At 35.3% G+C, this 16,889-nt stretch overlaps 1 protein-coding gene across 4 annotated transcripts in view; it reads right to left on the reverse strand.

The window, feature by feature from the left end:
• The window catches only part of tiam2a (TIAM Rac1 associated GEF 2a), a 108,826-nt gene that overhangs the window by 27,053 nt on the left and 64,884 nt on the right, over window positions 1-16,889 (reverse strand). For all 4 annotated transcript variants that reach the window (XM_081348014.1, XM_081348011.1, XM_081348012.1 and 1 more), the window contains 6 exons: window positions 16,057-16,224; window positions 12,808-12,912; window positions 12,606-12,684; window positions 12,398-12,487; window positions 11,997-12,209; window positions 3,995-4,086 (listed from right to left, as the gene is read on the reverse strand). In XM_081348014.1, coding sequence (XP_081204140.1) covers window positions 3,995-4,086; window positions 11,997-12,209; window positions 12,398-12,487; window positions 12,606-12,684; window positions 12,808-12,912; window positions 16,057-16,224 — 747 coding nt within the window. The remainder of the gene's footprint in view (window positions 1-3,994; window positions 4,087-11,996; window positions 12,210-12,397; window positions 12,488-12,605; window positions 12,685-12,807; window positions 12,913-16,056; window positions 16,225-16,889) is intronic.

Consider the following 16,889-nt stretch of genomic DNA (forward strand, 5'->3'; position numbering starts at 1 on the left):
TGCAACTCATCAACATGAGCCTTTAATTAATACATTTGCACATCAAGAGTGGAGCAGGCTTGCAACTCAAAGATAACTAAATCTCTATAGATGGGAGACCCCTTGTTTACTGTGCACAGCTTACGGCTTAATAAACTAGCAGACTTTAAATATAAATCTTCAAGGGACACTTCACTTTCAAATCTATAAAAGCAACCAATCTTTTCCTATGAAAATATAAACAAACACAGGGGACTTCCACATGAAATTCCACATATGAGTCTACAGTGCATGTCTATAAAGCAACCACAAAAACAGCAAACATGCACAGATACACTGTAAAGTTTAAACACACTGAAAAATCTGGACATTTTCAGAGACATGAGAAGAGATATTCTGATGATTACTATGTAAAGAATTTTCTAAACTCAACATGGGAACATTTAATCACTATTCAATGTCATTTTTCATTGTCACTGTATGTGTATGTCCAAAATGCTTAATTAATATTCAAAGTAGTTGACTATCATTCTCCTCTAAGCTCTACTGTTTAGTGTTAAATTGAATATATAACATCGTTAAATTTAAGGCAAGGACCGCGCATTCATTCATTCATTCATTCATTCATTCATAAGAGCACCAGCGCACACACGCAATCCTTTTTATCAGTCAAATTCATTTAAAAATGTAAACTCAACAAGTGTGAAATATGATCAGCAAGAGAAAAACACTGTTAATGAGAAGATGAGCTTATTATGACCGACTATGACCGACTGCTGCAGGTTAGTGGCAAAATATATGTATTTATTATTTAGAATGCACAGTTGGAAAGAAAATATATTTACAGCAACATTTCAGCAGGTTCAAGATAATTCATGTTAACACAGCGAACATGATTCATTGTTTTAATCAATTGAGTCATAAAGCACAGGAATACTCTGCATTCTCATGTATGTGTGTGTGCTGAACTCTGTTACAGGAAACTCCCGAGTTTTAATAAGTAGATCTTTAAAGTAGTTGTGCAAGTAGTCCATTGCCTGAGAAGTTACATTAACAACTCTGACATAATGACAACAGAAAAACACTTGTTTCTTCTTGTTTTAGCCTTGTTTTCTTTGATCTTACAAGGTCCAGAAATTGTTGGTAGATTTTAAAAATGATTTCTTGTTACATATATGAAGAATAGCATTAATTCTTATGACAACTCTCTCAAAGAGGGTTTGAAGTATGATGATTTAGATAAAAGACAATGTCATTTAATAAATGACACTCAGAATTGACAGTACATTGTGTAATTTTGTAAAGCATTACATGACAGTAATTCCCATTTCTTGAGTGGGAAAACGTTATTACATCCCTTTATTTATCACTACACTGAGTGCCTTAAATTAGAATCAAGTGCACCAATTAGAAGAATCAAAAGCAAATTAGTTGGAAATAATTGAAGAGGAATGTCACACCTAATATAAATCACAATAATCTGTTCTGATTTAATCACAAGCATTGTATTAATAGAACGTACAAAAAATGGGGCTCTGGTCTGCCAAAAAAAAGCCTCCTGGGATAGATGGATGGTTGCATGAGCAGAACGGATTTAAAGACGAGTTAAAGAGGAACTCATACTTCCTATGCAGTCTTAAAGCAATGCCCATACACATACACATAAACATGCATCTCTGAGATGTTTATGACATCCCTCAGCTCAGCATGCAAGGACTGACAAGATCAATAAAAAGGTTTTGTCTTTGAGCGTTTAGCCTTTAGCATAAATACAAGCTCTTGTGTTGCTGACAGTAATAAGCGAGCAGTGTGAAGGCCAAAGCTCTTTGAAGAGGCTAATTACTAAGTGATAACAAACACTGACAGACAAGCTTTGACACTGTAGCTGCTGCTCAAAATACACACACACACACACACACACACACACACACACACACACACACACACACACACACACACACACACACACACTTCTTTTGGTAGTTTTGTGAGGATTTTTTTCATTGACTTCTATTGTTTTATACTTTTATGCTTTATCCTTTGATAACGATATTTCCTATCCCCTAACCCTCACAAAAAACATTTTGCACTTTTACATATGAATTAAAACATTTAGTATATTTATTAATCTGTTCTAATTGTGCGACATCTGTGAGCACCTCGTAGTGCAAGTAAAACCTTACAAACACACAAAAGGGCATGCACATACTGTACACTGCAAATTAATTTAAAATAAAATAGATATTAAAGGAGCTGTATGTAAGAAATCTATTTCAATTAATCATAAAATTTCCCTGATGTGTCACTAGACATTAAGAAATCATGTTCATTTCAAATACTTATATCACTGACAACAGTAGTATGGCTAGGATATTGTCATTTAAAAAGTGGACTTGCAGCCCTCAACTGATGTTGATGTTGTCATTTTGTGTTTTGGCCTGAGCGCCTCCCTCCACCTATCTACCAATCACGAAGTCAGTAGTGTTTCGGGATCCGGGTTGCCAGCTTTGCTCTAACTAACCTAACCTACCCTAACTCTAGTCGGATAAAAATGTCTAACGTTACTAAATCAAAAAGACCTCGTTATAATTCAGAAATTCGTTGTGACAAAGTCCGAAATAAAACCAGAATTTGTATAGGAGATGCTTTTGAAAGATGGAGACGGCTGAAAACGGAGAAGAATTTGAACACAGACGCCAACGTTGCTAATTTTCTCCAGGACAGGTAAGATTCATCTATGCTTGGCTAACTTGTACTGGATGTCAATGGACATTTCATATATTCATGACAGTCGAACAAAGTTATGCATGTTCAAGCAACGTAACGTTAGCTCACATGGACGTATGCATTTGCAATGCATTATAGGAGCCCGTTTCTCTGTCATTATGCTGAGACGCTGATGAAAACATTAGCACGACCATTATGGCAATTTGAAACGTAACTGAGACAAGCCTAACTTTACCTCAGAAAAAATTATTCGTCATTCGTTCTTCACGTATATCGTGGACTAAGTTACACATGCTGCAAGTTGACCTGTATGACCATTGCTAATGTAATTTAGTTACTCTAACAATATTTTCTAATGGGACTGAAAACAACCCTGTGATAGCCATTGGTGATATTGAATTTGTCCCGTGTTATAATTTCTGTGGCAAATGTTTATTCTGTTTTTAGCCTACTTATGACAAAAACTTTAGCACTTGTAAATCAAGGTTTTTTTTTTTTTCGTATTGAGAAAATAAGGAAGTGTTATTTTATTTTGTTGTTTAAGTCTATATGTTTTTTGTTTTGTTTTACTGTTATCCTTTTTTTTTCCTCAGATTTTTTTTTAATTGTAATTGTATTTATATGTTCAAAATAAAGAAATCAAATCAAATTAAATATCAAATCAAAAACGCTTATCTCTTCAGCTATTATGGCCCCAGCACCTCAACAATTAGTACATTTTTTAAATAAGTAATTACTCATCAAAATATCTCTCATAAAGCATAAACACAATTAACAGAAAAAAAAACTTACTGTGTACGTCTTGTTGTCACTTGCCATTGGAAGCTCATTGAAGCAGCCTACGTTTCTGCTAAATCCTGCAGCTTATCTGGCAACCTCGAGTCAGGGGGGAGGGGGAGGGGATACACGGCTCTACAGTATTTTTAAAGTGATTGCAGTACCAGTTTTGGCCACAATCCTACATACGGTACCTTTAAAGATTTTGACGTCAGAAACACCAGCAATTTCTTTGCGCTGCAGTTTTAAGGAGAAAATACTCAGCAATGGAGTTGACTTATGAATTTGCCCATGGTTTGTCTTAAAGCATATTAAAAACACCACATAGACACATAAACAACATTAAAAGCTTGATTTTCACCAGAGGGGGACCTTCAATTTCACCTGTACATCAACTTTAAAGGCAAAACCTCACTGCAATATACAGTATATCAGTATATAATATCAATATATCAGTGTTTGTGAAATTGACGAATTAGATGAAAAAAAAAAAACCTTGTATATTCTTTACCTTGCTGTGCTGAACTGTTCGATGGTTGTTGTATGAATGCTGAAGACCATCATCTACAACCAAGCCTAAGACGTCCGCCGCACAGGACACATCTGAGGAGAAGAAAGAAACCATTATTTCACACTTCTTTTAAAACACTTCTTTTAAAAACACTACTTTTCTATTAAAACACTTATTTTCAGCCTTTTTGGTCACTGTGTGGCACTTCAAATATATTTTTGTGAAATCAGATACACAAGTGAAGATGCCATGCCACTGCAGTAGAATTGTAGCGATTCTTTTTTAGTAAGTCACTTGCCACATTCAATTCACCACTTTCAAAAGTTTGAATTGGTAGAGAATGAACTATGAGATGTAAAATACAACAGGAAAAAAAATAGTCTTGATGTTCAAACCAAGCAGAGGTTTGAAATCAAGCAGAGCAGATTCTCTCAGTAGTAACTGCACAGTGTTAAGTTTTCTCACGTCTGTGCAGTTAACTGATATATTTCACTAATGGCTTCAACATATCTGCTACGACAGCGCCTCCACAGGCAAACAGAGGCTCCTGCAACAATACTGGCAGCGGTGATACACTTCAAAATACAGGGGCGATTCCTGCGAGGAGGAAGGGGCACAAAAATGGATGAAACAAATAATCCATAGTTCAAAAATAAAACAATGCAAATATGGCAAATTATGACATTAATGCAGGTGTGTAAATCGCTCAATTTCTTTTTTTTAAAGTAACACTGTCCAACAGCAATACCTGCAGGTAAAGTTACAGAGGGAGTCCTTGTCTCTCTTGGAAAGACTAATTAAAAAGTAAATAAACAACTCACTTAGATATCACCACTTTGTCACGTCAAAATAAAACTTGAAACGGCCTGAAAACATGATCTGTGGCGGGTTTTTAAGTGAGCAGTCAGCTTGGTGAAATTAAAGGTACATTTCGGTGACTCTGACCGAGCTTGACAACAGATGATCCAAAATTAAGTTGACTATTTAAAAAACAGCTGAAAATCAGTTCAAAAATTAAAATATATTGTTTACATTGTTACTGCCTTGAGTTATTATCTTGGAATAAATGTAAAAATGCTTAAAAACACTAACTTGATGATATTCATACTTGGTTTTATTAAATAAAATATACTGGTAATGTAAAAATAATTAAAAAAAAAAATAGATTTGTATTTGGTTTCTTCTTCTTTTCTTTTTTTATAGCGCAAGTAATGTTTATTTAACCAGGAAAATGTGACAACATCAAGTGTAACTGAGACATTAATTTACATCTGACTTAAAAAAAATAAAAATTAGCTCCTCATTACAGAACAACACTGCCAAAATAATATATTATAAATCCTCTGCATTACAATAAAGTTATGAAGTTATGATTATAAAAGTGATTGATGTTTCTGTTCATTAATATAGTAAAGTTAATTAATAATAAAGTAAAAATAGCAGCAAAAGCCACATTTTATTTTGTACATTTCCTTTCTATTAGTATACATTTAAAAATATATATTTTATGTGTGATGGCAAAGCTTCACTTTCAGCAGCTATTAGCCAACTCTAGTTTACTATAAAAAAAAAGCACTTACATAATCATAAAATTAAAAACAAATTCTAAAAGGTACAAACTAGTACCGGAGACATTTCTTTTCATTAACACGGCTGAAATGGTTGTGCTGCTTAAAGACATGCAGAAAATCACAGCTTACTGGAAGTATTAAGCACCTTGCACAACTTGCACAATTTCTTGCAAGTTACATTTGGTACATTTGGTTGGTTCAACACTTCATTGGCTACCAATTAAACATCATATACATTTTAAAATATTGCTGATTACTTACAAAGCACTAAATGGTTTAGCTCTCCAGTACATGAGCGAGCTCTTAACGAATTATAGTCCTTCACACGTCTATTGTGATCTCAAAATTACTGCCAGTTGATAATACCTGCTAAAAATGATACATTGATAAAAACACATCTCTTTGACTCAGCATACACATAACGAATGACCAATTTCTATAATTCAATGTTAGGCTGCATTGATTAGGTCAGATGGAACCGGGAACACTCCCCATAAATCCTGATGTACTTGTTACATCATAAGAAGAATGGCGTCTACACTAATATTAGTAATACAATATTAATGCGTTCTCGAGACACCAGGCACTGTTGTTGTGTGAATGAGCGGCCGGAGCGTGTTAAGGGTTTTCTGTTAGAACGGTGTCGTGTTAGCGGCCCCTAAGTTAATAACTAATGATCTTTGCAACGGAAGTGAATCAATCAAACTAACTTTAGCTGGACAATAACTTTATTCTAGAGCTGCTGTAAAGCCAAAACAATTTCTGTTTCTTTCATTTCCTATTATCACTGTAAAGCTGCTTTGAAACAGTCCATATTGTTAAAAGCGCTTTATAAAAGAAAGGTGACCTTGAAAATGGCAAACTAGAAACACATTCCTTTAGCAACTAATTTATTGTTCATTTGCAAAAGGAAGGATTTTCAATGCAATACTGTCTTGAAGGAAGAGAACAAACTGGTTCTAACCAGGACAGAGTGATAAGTGGACAGTCCAGATGCACAACACAAGAACAAATACATCACAGTCTCTAGTCTGAAAAACAGACGCCGCAATAGCGTTCACCTGGCAGCTTCATTGAATCGTACATTCAATACCAGTTCCATCTGCAACAGTGAAGAGAGATCTCTGGGAAGCAGAGTTTCAAAGAAAGAGTCACATCTGACACTGGCAGATAAGTTGAGGAAACGGTTCTGTGATAAATTTCCTACAAGCCAATTACTGCACATGGGAAATGCTGTACACTGGCTCGAATGTATAAGGTCTGCACAGCTGTCATTGCTGTAAGTGGATGAACTGCAGTGTATACTTCATATTTTAAAATATTAAACATTTTATCAAAAAAAAAAAAAAAAAAAGCGTGATTATCTAAATTCAAAAATAAAAATGTCAAAAAGATTGCAGAAGCCTTTTCTAAAGTGAAATTAATAGATCAAAATATTTTTATTCCAACACTTGATTATTTTAGTCCTAAATGTGGAGACTAATCTTTAACAAACTTTAGTCTCTGCTTTTCACAGTGTCATTTATGCCATTTTTTTCAGCTTCCTGATGCTTCAAATTCTTAATAGTTATGCAAGTTGTTGCTTTACCATGGTTGCACCCCTATGTTGCTAAATGATGTTTGAAGGGTGGTTTCAATGACACCGCACCACTACACAGGAAAACCATAGTGTGTACTCATTCTTCCTTGTAATTATAGAAAATATAGAGGTCATATGTCTGCTGTGATATCTAATGAAAGCCCTGATAATAAGAAAGTATCAGTTATTACCCATACTACAATGAAGATTCACTCAAGCATATACAGTGTGTCTGTGTGGCCTGAGCTAAAGTGCATACGGTGAACTGAGTTTTAGTTTAAGCCACTGGGATGAATTTCATGTTAAATATCTACACTAAACTAAAATACAATAAACTGCCTTTATTCTTGGCAAATGTGTTGACATACCTCTTTATCCTAAAAGTTTGAATATTTCAACTTGCTGTATCATGAGCAATCTATGATGCATTAGGCTACAGGCTGACGTGACAGCATCAACTTCACTACAAGATCTGAACCACTTCGCAAATTGGCTTGAAGCCCCTAAAGCCAAGCGCATACTTCAAGACTGAAGACATCTATTTTGCTAGTGGTGTAACGGTTATGTTCTGTTTGGTCCTATTTATGTTAGTGTGTAGTTGTGTCTCTCATTCTCCCGCGTATTCTCCTTGTTCATTAAAAGACTTTGTTTGATCTTTGACTCGAGCGTGTGTGTATACATGTGACAAGTGTCATTATTTTTATTTAAAACTTGTATAATTAATGGGATTATTCTACAATTCCATTTGTTAAGGCCTATTTATACTTCTGCGTTGAACTCACGTCGTAGGCTATGTGTAGCGCGCGTACCCTTCGGCGTCCCTGACGTGCACCTCTCCAAAAATGTAACAACGCGTCAACTCTACGCGGACGCAAGCGTTGTGATTGGTCTGCTAGGACCGCTCCCTCGGGTTTCACATGCTCCCTCTGCGCGCGTCAACGCGGACAACGACGCAGAAGTATAAATGAAAACCAACACATTGAGGCTCCGGCGTAGGTCCGACGCAGAAGTATAATGAGGCCTTTAGACATACATTTAAGACATCTTTGCTATTTATTAAACCTTTTGTTAAAGTATTATTTGACCTATTGATTGAAATCATTCGGTTTGAATTCATGTTGCTAATATGATATATCTTCAAACAAAATACGGGTAATTAGATATGTATATATTAATTTGCCTGTATATAAGTTAAGAGCAAATTTCACTTTCATCTCACCGTACCACTGATCTAATATCTTTAGAGCTGCCATGAAATGCTAAGAGACTAGTCAAGTCAAGTCAAGTCATCTTCATTTATATAGTGCTTTTAACAATGTAGATTGTTCCAAAGCGGCGGCTTTACAGAGATACAAGGATAGTTTAAAGTAACAGAGATTGTTTTGGCTTTACAGCAGTTCTTGAATAAAGTTCAAACATGAAAATGGTGTCTCCATTTTCACGTTCCGTGTAATAGAATCGCCAATAACTAGGGCACAATCAACAGGATTCTCAGTGGGTGTTTCACTGAGTGGGGAGAACCTGTTTAATGTTGTTATCGGAACGGAAGAGCGGTGTTTTGTCTCGCGACTAATGCAAAGGCCATCATTTTAAGCTTTGCAAAGTTTGTAAAAAAAGATAAACACAATCACAATCACAAAAACACAATTAAATCTCACTGAATTGTCTTGTAATGTTACACACAGTTCATTTATCCATCATGTGTTTCCAAGTAAAACATTTTGCATGTTTTTGGTTTTGTTTCATGTTCTTGTTTCATGTCTGTTATATGACCCCCCTATTCCAGTCATTTGATCCTGCAATGCGTTCTGTGTTGTCACGGGTTCATTGTTTCATTGTTAACAGGTGTCCCTTGCCTAGTCATTAGTCTTGTGTATTTAAGCCATCATGTTTGCCATGTGTCTTGGTCAAGTAATGTTTCACTGTAACCACTGTTGGTAAGCGTTCTGTTCATGTCCATGGTTTGAGTTTATGCCTTTGTTTTATGTTTGATCACATTTTGTAAATAAACTGCACTTGGGTTCTCTACAAATTTGCCTTCAGTGGACATCCTTACTGTATAATTACAAATATAGACAAGTGCTAGCTCTGCTACTTAATTAACCTGTACTGAATTGGACGTGAATCAATAAAAAGAACTGAAATATACTGTATCTTGCTATATATTTATCCATACTGCAATGCAGAAATCTATTTTCTTAAACCCACTTTTTATTAGATGTCCTTGTTACATATGTTACATGTACTTACCATAGTAATAACAGTAAATTATGCATAATTACATGCAACTAACCCTCAACCTAATCCTAATCTTACCCTATCCCTATAGTACATACATATAGTTGATTAATATTACTCAGTACTTAAATATATAATTACACTGTAACAATGACACCTTAAAATAAAGTGTAACTACTATGTACTTACACAAAATATTTGTAAAAGGTATCATGTCGTTACATTGTAGTTGCATTTAAAGTACCTGCATGTAATTACGATATGTATTTACACTTTTGACAATATCCCAACCCTGAACCTACCTCTAGCTCTAACCCGACCCATATCCTCATCAGCAGCAAATGTCAATCTGTCAATACTTCTGCAGAACAACATACATGTAAAAAATAAGTAAATAAATGGTTAATTATTTATTTATTTTAAATGCTAAGTAGTTAAAGACATCTAATATAAAGCGGCACACAAACCTTCAACAGTTATTATGAGGTCAAAAAGCTTGGCTTGTAAAACACTCGTGTAACCAACCAATGCTCTGTACATGAAAACCTTGTTGCTCACTGCTTACAAAAGATGCTGCGTAATTAGACAAAAGACAACAAAAGAAGCAAACCAACAATAAATCACCCTTTTCAATGTAACTGCAGAATGATTACTTTAAACCTTAATTGTGATTATAGTGGTTGACAGAAAATGTGTATAAGTTATGACTTTAACTTTATAACATCACATTTTACCCAACATCATAAATAAATACAGCAACACATGTGCTGTGATATTCATTCAATCAAAACACCTACCAGGTTCAAATCCAGCACGTAATACTGTTCCTCCTTACAGCATTTACATCAGCTTTTTATAAATGACTGAGTTAGTACAGACAATAGTCTAGTTTGAGGAAGTCACGGGGTAGGAAGTTTACGGTTGAGGTGTGACAAGTGTCAAATGTCTACAACAGTGAGTTTGAACACATAACAAGTAAAGAGAAAGTTGTCATATATATATATATATATATATATATATATATATATATATATATATATATACACATTATATGATATATTTAGGCCATGCTTGATCAAAATAAAACACTGCCTACACCACAATGGACTCTATTTTTAGAAACAGATATCATATGATATTCAATACTGCAGCATGGCAGAGATGACAAACCAGGAACAAATAGGCCTACAATTTCTCATACGTTAAAATTATATTAATTTTGCAGCACGTTAGCTTTAGTGCCGGATTGTGGGCCTGAACAGAGAGAATCCATAGTACCAGAGTGTCATCACCATGTTGAATAGAAGCAAACATCAGCAAGAAAGTGATCCTCTTTTCTCACCAGCTGTCCTGCAGATGAGAAATGAAGGTGTCTACCTTGTTTGAGGCATGTTTCTGTGTGCAAGCATTGCAACTACAAAAACATTAAGAGCAGCACAATACTATATGCTGTGAACTAATGTGTAAGCTTGAAAATAGTGAACTGGGCTGCTTATGTAATTTAGAAAGTGGTTAACAAACTGCATTTTCTTAGAAACTTAGGTTACACTTTAGTTTGGGGAACTCATATTCACTATTATGGGAAGTGATGTGAATGCCAAGAATAGAAGGCCTCAAGAGGGCCTCCTTATAACGCAGAATAAGGCATTAATATGTACTTTATAAGAACTAATAAACAGGCAATATGCTAGTAACATGCAAGCTAATAAGCAAGTAGTAATGATAGTGCGAATTGCTCCCCAAACTAAAGTGTTACCGAAATTTGTTTTTACAAAGCAGTAAGTACATGTGATAGCTTCAAGTTCACATACGTTTACAACCCAATTTATTTCTTAAATGCGATGTATGTCTGAGGAAAACTAGAGGGCAATAAAAGGGAAAATAAATGTAGGTTGGGATTCCACTTGAACCATTGAGAATTGACTGAATCATGTAAAGTGGTCTCTTTAAGACAGATTTGTGTAGAGGTGAATAAGAGGGCTCAGTGATGTTGGCAGCACTTAATTTTACATTCCTGTTCTGCATGTACATACTAGGTACTCACAGTACTATAGTAATTACAATAACTGGGTAATAACTTGGTGCTAACCGTGACCTAACCCTATGTTAAGTCCATGTAGTTACTTTAAGGCCCAAGTATACTTCACTTCACACACACCGTCGCCTTTGGCTTTCGGCTTGCTTAGTTGGGGACACTTACTGATCTGCCAGCACTGACACCATTATATGAGAACTGAACTGAGCTGGACGATGACATCACTGTTTTCTCCAGAGCGGCTATATATAAAAATGAACTAAATTAATAACATTTTTACAACAAAAATGAACCATCACTGAACTTACTTAAGCTGGACTATAGAGCTATTTTCTTCTAGATCTGCTGTACAGCCGAAACAAACTCTGTTGCTTTATTTTCCTGTTATCACTGTAAAACTGATTTGAAACAATCAATATTGTAAAAAGCGCTACATAAATAAAGGTGACTTGACTTGACTTTTCACTCTGTCTAGCCTTTCAAAGTTTTGTTATTGAGCATTGAATTCACTGTGTCAGAATACATATATGTGCTGACACAAAAACTGGAACATATGTAGTACATATATGTCTTCTGTACCTGTTGAGGACTTGGCTCTTTGGTGGTTTTGGAGGTTATCCCTACGCAGAGCCTGTGTGTTTGCAGTGTCTGAATTGTGCCGAATGGAGGGCGGATGACGTTTCACGGTTAGTTGCAGACTGTGATCGCTGAATAAAGTCTGTATCAGAGCCAGGTCCAGAGAAGACACCTCACAACCATTCAGAACCACGATTTCATCACCAGGCCTCAGACCTATCAATGATATAAAACAACAGGAATGAAGGAAACAAAAGTTATAATACCCAGTTACAAAACTGGTGTCTTCACTAGGACATCTTTTGGTCTTTGTTCAAATATCCAAAAGATGTTTATAACATATCCAAATAGCATAACCTACATAACCTCAGAGATAAAAGCTGTATCCACAGAAGCAAAAGTACCTTCGCTGAAAGCAAGCCCATCAGGGAGAACTTCACTGACAACGATACGGCTGTTTTTGAGGTTGTCTACATAGCCTGTAACAGCAAAGCCTTGAGGAAAAGAAAAAAAAAAAAAATGTGAGGAACGGCATGCATCAGAAAGTGCCATCAGTCCCCGATGAGCTTAAAAACAGACACTTAAACTTCCCCTTTGCAATGACTTGCTTACCAAAGTCAACAGTTAGACTGGGTCTAGACATGTGCAGAGTGTAGACGTTCAGTTGGCAGACCTCCAGTTCGTCATATGTCTAGGGTGACAAAGACGTCTAGGTAAGTGCACAAGTCATGCAGTTCACCAACTTTAACTTTTATACACCATATAAGAGTCATTATACATTGAACATTAAGCTTTGCCATTATTAATATCTTACCAAGTTCTGCAGAAGCTCAACAGCTGATGGTGTTGATACCTCCATTATGTCTCCTACACACCTTCTCAGCCGTAAACAGTGCATGCTGGGGTCCAGGCCTATGAGCTACGGGAGGGAAATCTATCTTAAGATTCAGCCCTTTCCACATACAACAAATAAAATGTATAGCATCAAGACTTAGTGCACCAAGTTGTGTGAGCATGGCACTAGCAACAATAAGGTCATGGGTTCGATTCCCACGGAAAGCAAGAACTGATAAAATGTGTACCTTGAATGCAATGTCCTGAAAAGTCCTGAAAATGTCTTGAATGGCAAATCTTATACTGTAGCTACACTGATGTAGCTGGAAAGGACCACATATATTGTGTTGTCAAAGAATTTTACATATCTGCATCTGCCAAATATGTAAAAGTAAAGTAGCGGGCAACATTTAAGTCAATAACAAGTAAATCATATGACTTCAGGATAGTTGGAATATGGCGCTGAAGTGAAGGTCACTGTATGTTTTTGTTGTAAGAAAAAGAGCAGTGTGAACATTCTTCAAAATATATACTTTTTTGTTCCACATGAGCTCATTTTGGAGTGGAACGAGATAAGGTTTAGTAAATGGAGACAATATTTATTTTGGGTGAATTATTTGTATATGTAAAATTCTTTGACAACACAATATATGTGGTCCTTTCCAGCTACATCAATGTAGCTACAGTATGTGATTTGCCATTCAAGAAATTTTACTTTAGCACAAACTAGACAATAGTCAGTCACTGGCATATCAGAGAACAGTAAACTACACTACCGTTCAAAGTTTGGGGTCTGTAAGATTTAAAATAATAATAATAATAATAATAATAATAATACTTTTATTTTGCAATGATGCATTACTTTGATCAAAAGCACAGTAAAGTTACAAAAAAGACAAAAATGTATCATGGATTCCACCAAAATATTGAGTAGCACAATTGTTAAAGTTAATGAGATACTTAAGTGATTAATTAAGTGATGCTTGGGCATTAATGATGAACACCTGATGTCAACAAGCAGAATCACTGAAGGAAAGAGATTCAATAAGAACAGAGAAAAAGAGAAACACAAGAACTACAACTGACTTCCAGCCACAGCCTTAGATGAAATCAAATGAAGGCAAAGGAAAACATTAAATCTCTCAAGATCTCAGCAGAGGAGGATTAAACAACTCCACAAACAGCATTACCAGCTTCACTTATTACTAACCAGACTGACTTTATTTCTGTCAGACTTCTAAAGAAGTTCTTACTGAGAATTAACAGAGGTTTAGATGTTGACGATTTCTAGAAAATGTTTGGTCACCATGGTGGTGACCAGTGTTTCATTTAGTTGGGCAGTTTGACACTTGGCTTTTTTTGTGAGTTTGTGGTTTTTGTAACAGTTTTTACCAAAACATGTAATTTGTTACAAAGAAAGCCAGAAACAAAGATGATCAGGTGATACAGTTTTCAACAACAAAAAGTAGAATAAGGCAATAAATGGTTATTTGATGTTAATAGATTATATTTACTAACAATTCTCTCTTGCCACAGAGCAGACTTTCTGAATTTTGGTTTTTAAAATACATTATGGGGATTTTTTTTTTTTTTTTAAAGACACAGACATTCTAAATAGTATAAAACTCATGGCTCCCAGGATGCATTGCGGCATAAAACATGTCACCATTGTTGAGATTCATATGCTGATTATGTATTTTAAAAATAAAAAATGTAATGTCCAATCTGTGGCAAGAGAGAATTGTTGGTGAATATAATCTATTAACATCAAATAACTTTTGGACAGTGATGAGATAAGTGCCTTATTCTACTTTTTGTTGTTGAAAACTGTATCACCTGATCATCTTTGTTTCTGGCTTTCTTTGCAACAAATTACGTGTTATGGTAAAAACTGTTACAAAAACCACAAACTCACCAAAACAAAACTAAGTGTCAAACTGCCCACCTAAAGGAAACACTGGTCACCACCATGGTGACCAAACATTTTCTAGAAATCATCAACATCTAAACCTCTGTTAATTCTCAGTAAGAACTTCTTTAGACGTCTGACAGAAATAAAGTCAGTCTTGTTAGTAATACGTGAAGCTGGTAATGCTGTTTGTGGAGTTGTTTAATCCTCCTCTGCTGAGATCTTGAGAGATTTAATGTCTTCTTTTGTCTTCAGTTGATTTCATCTAAGGCTGTGTCTGGAAGTCAGTTTCAGTTCTTGTGTTTCTCTTTTTTCTGTTCTTGTTGTTTCTCTTTCATTCAGTGATTCTGCTTGTTGACAGCAGGTGTTCATCATTAATGCCCAATCATCACTTAATTAATCACTTAAGTATCTCATTAACTTTAACTCTGATTCAGAGTTATTTTAACTCTCTGTAGAGAGGGACCAAATGTTCTCTGAACAGAGTTCATTTAACTCTGGGGATTTTGCTGTGGACTTTTTCTAGAGCACCAAATCAGCATTTTAGAATGATTTCTGAAGGATCATGTGACACTAAAGACTGGAGTAATGATGATGAAATTTCAGCTTTGATCTCAGGAATCAATTATATTTGAAATATACTATTCAATAGAAAAGTTATTTTTAAAGGTCACACTTTATATTAGGTGTCTTTATTATTTGCTTGCATCAAAAAAAGTTGTGTTGATGTTGTATTGATGTTGTATTGCAAAACGGGCAAGGTTGGAATAAGATGTAATTACAGAAATTAATAACAGATGTACTTATATGTAGGTTTTTAGAAAATATAAGTACAATGTAAAAACACATACTGTATGTATACAAAAAGTGCACTGTATCAAATTATTAATTTAAATGTCAGCACATAGTAGTTCAAGACAAAATAAGTGGGTCCTTTTAAACTGAAACAATTTTTCACAATATTACTTTTTTTTACTGTATATTTGATTAAATAAGTCTTGAGGAGTATAAGAGACTTCTTTCAAAGAAATCTTGCTGACACTTTTGAATGGTAGTGTATGATGGTGTAGATAGTGACTGTGTGAAATTCATGTGTGGTCACAGATATCAGACTAAGACAGCTGTCATGCAGAAAGCATAATGTCATCTTTTAATGAATTTCCCCAGATGCTGTCTTTTATAATGTCACCCATAGCCTCAGGTAAAGGAGTGATACAATAGTGTGTCTGCATGTATACGCTGACTCAAACAAATCAAAATGGGTGTGTTGGTAAATAAAGGTAATTAATCTCAACACTATGTTGAATGCAGTGATCTTACCCTGCAGGTCTCAGCCAAGACATCCATGACAGTGTGATGACTTTTCAGAAGAACCGTAACCGTCTGGTAATCTGGCATATAGACGCATGTTGTGTTTTCCTGGCTGCAATCCCACTGGCTGCCTTCAGGTGGCATGACTGAGTAAACATTAGCCAAACTACCCAACCGCTGTGAAAGAAAACAAAGAGGATGAGGATGACAAAGATGAGAAATTTTCATCAGGTCAAATATAAAGACTTTTTGAATATTACTTTATTCCCTGGTTAGTTAGTTACCTATTAATAACACATTTTATCATGCCTTATTATTTATTATGTGTGTGTTTAAGACAGATTTGATAGGATTTCCTTATAAATCCTAAAACAAAGATTCTCTGATCTAGATACCTTTATAGATTTTTAGAAACCAAAAGATTTATAGGCAGGTATAAGCACTTATAAATGAATCTAAAACTAAAGCATATGACACTGACTTGTTCAATGACTCATAGCATGGTGTTCAGTGGCATTGATCTATGCTTGTTTAAGGATGTGTCACTAAAAAACTAAATACACCATGGTTCTTTCATTGGGGATTAAGTCTTTGGTGTCGGAAACAAACATTCACACACCAGAGAAAACATGTCTGGTCTCAGTTCCACAGGTACAGACTGTCCACACATCCCACTCAATGAAGTAATGGCCTTTTTTAGCAAGGGAAAGAGAGTTACCCAAGAGCAGCTGTATAACCCTCTGTTCGTCCAGTGAGTGGTGTGAATGAAGCCCTGACCAGCAGCAGAATGAGTGTGCATTCATTTAACACAGTAACGGTCAACTTTCCAAAAGAGCAGCCAA

This window comes from Scardinius erythrophthalmus (genome assembly GCF_964197995.2).
Source record: "Scardinius erythrophthalmus genome assembly, chromosome: 19".
Classification (NCBI taxonomy): domain Eukaryota; kingdom Metazoa; phylum Chordata; class Actinopteri; order Cypriniformes; family Leuciscidae; genus Scardinius; species Scardinius erythrophthalmus.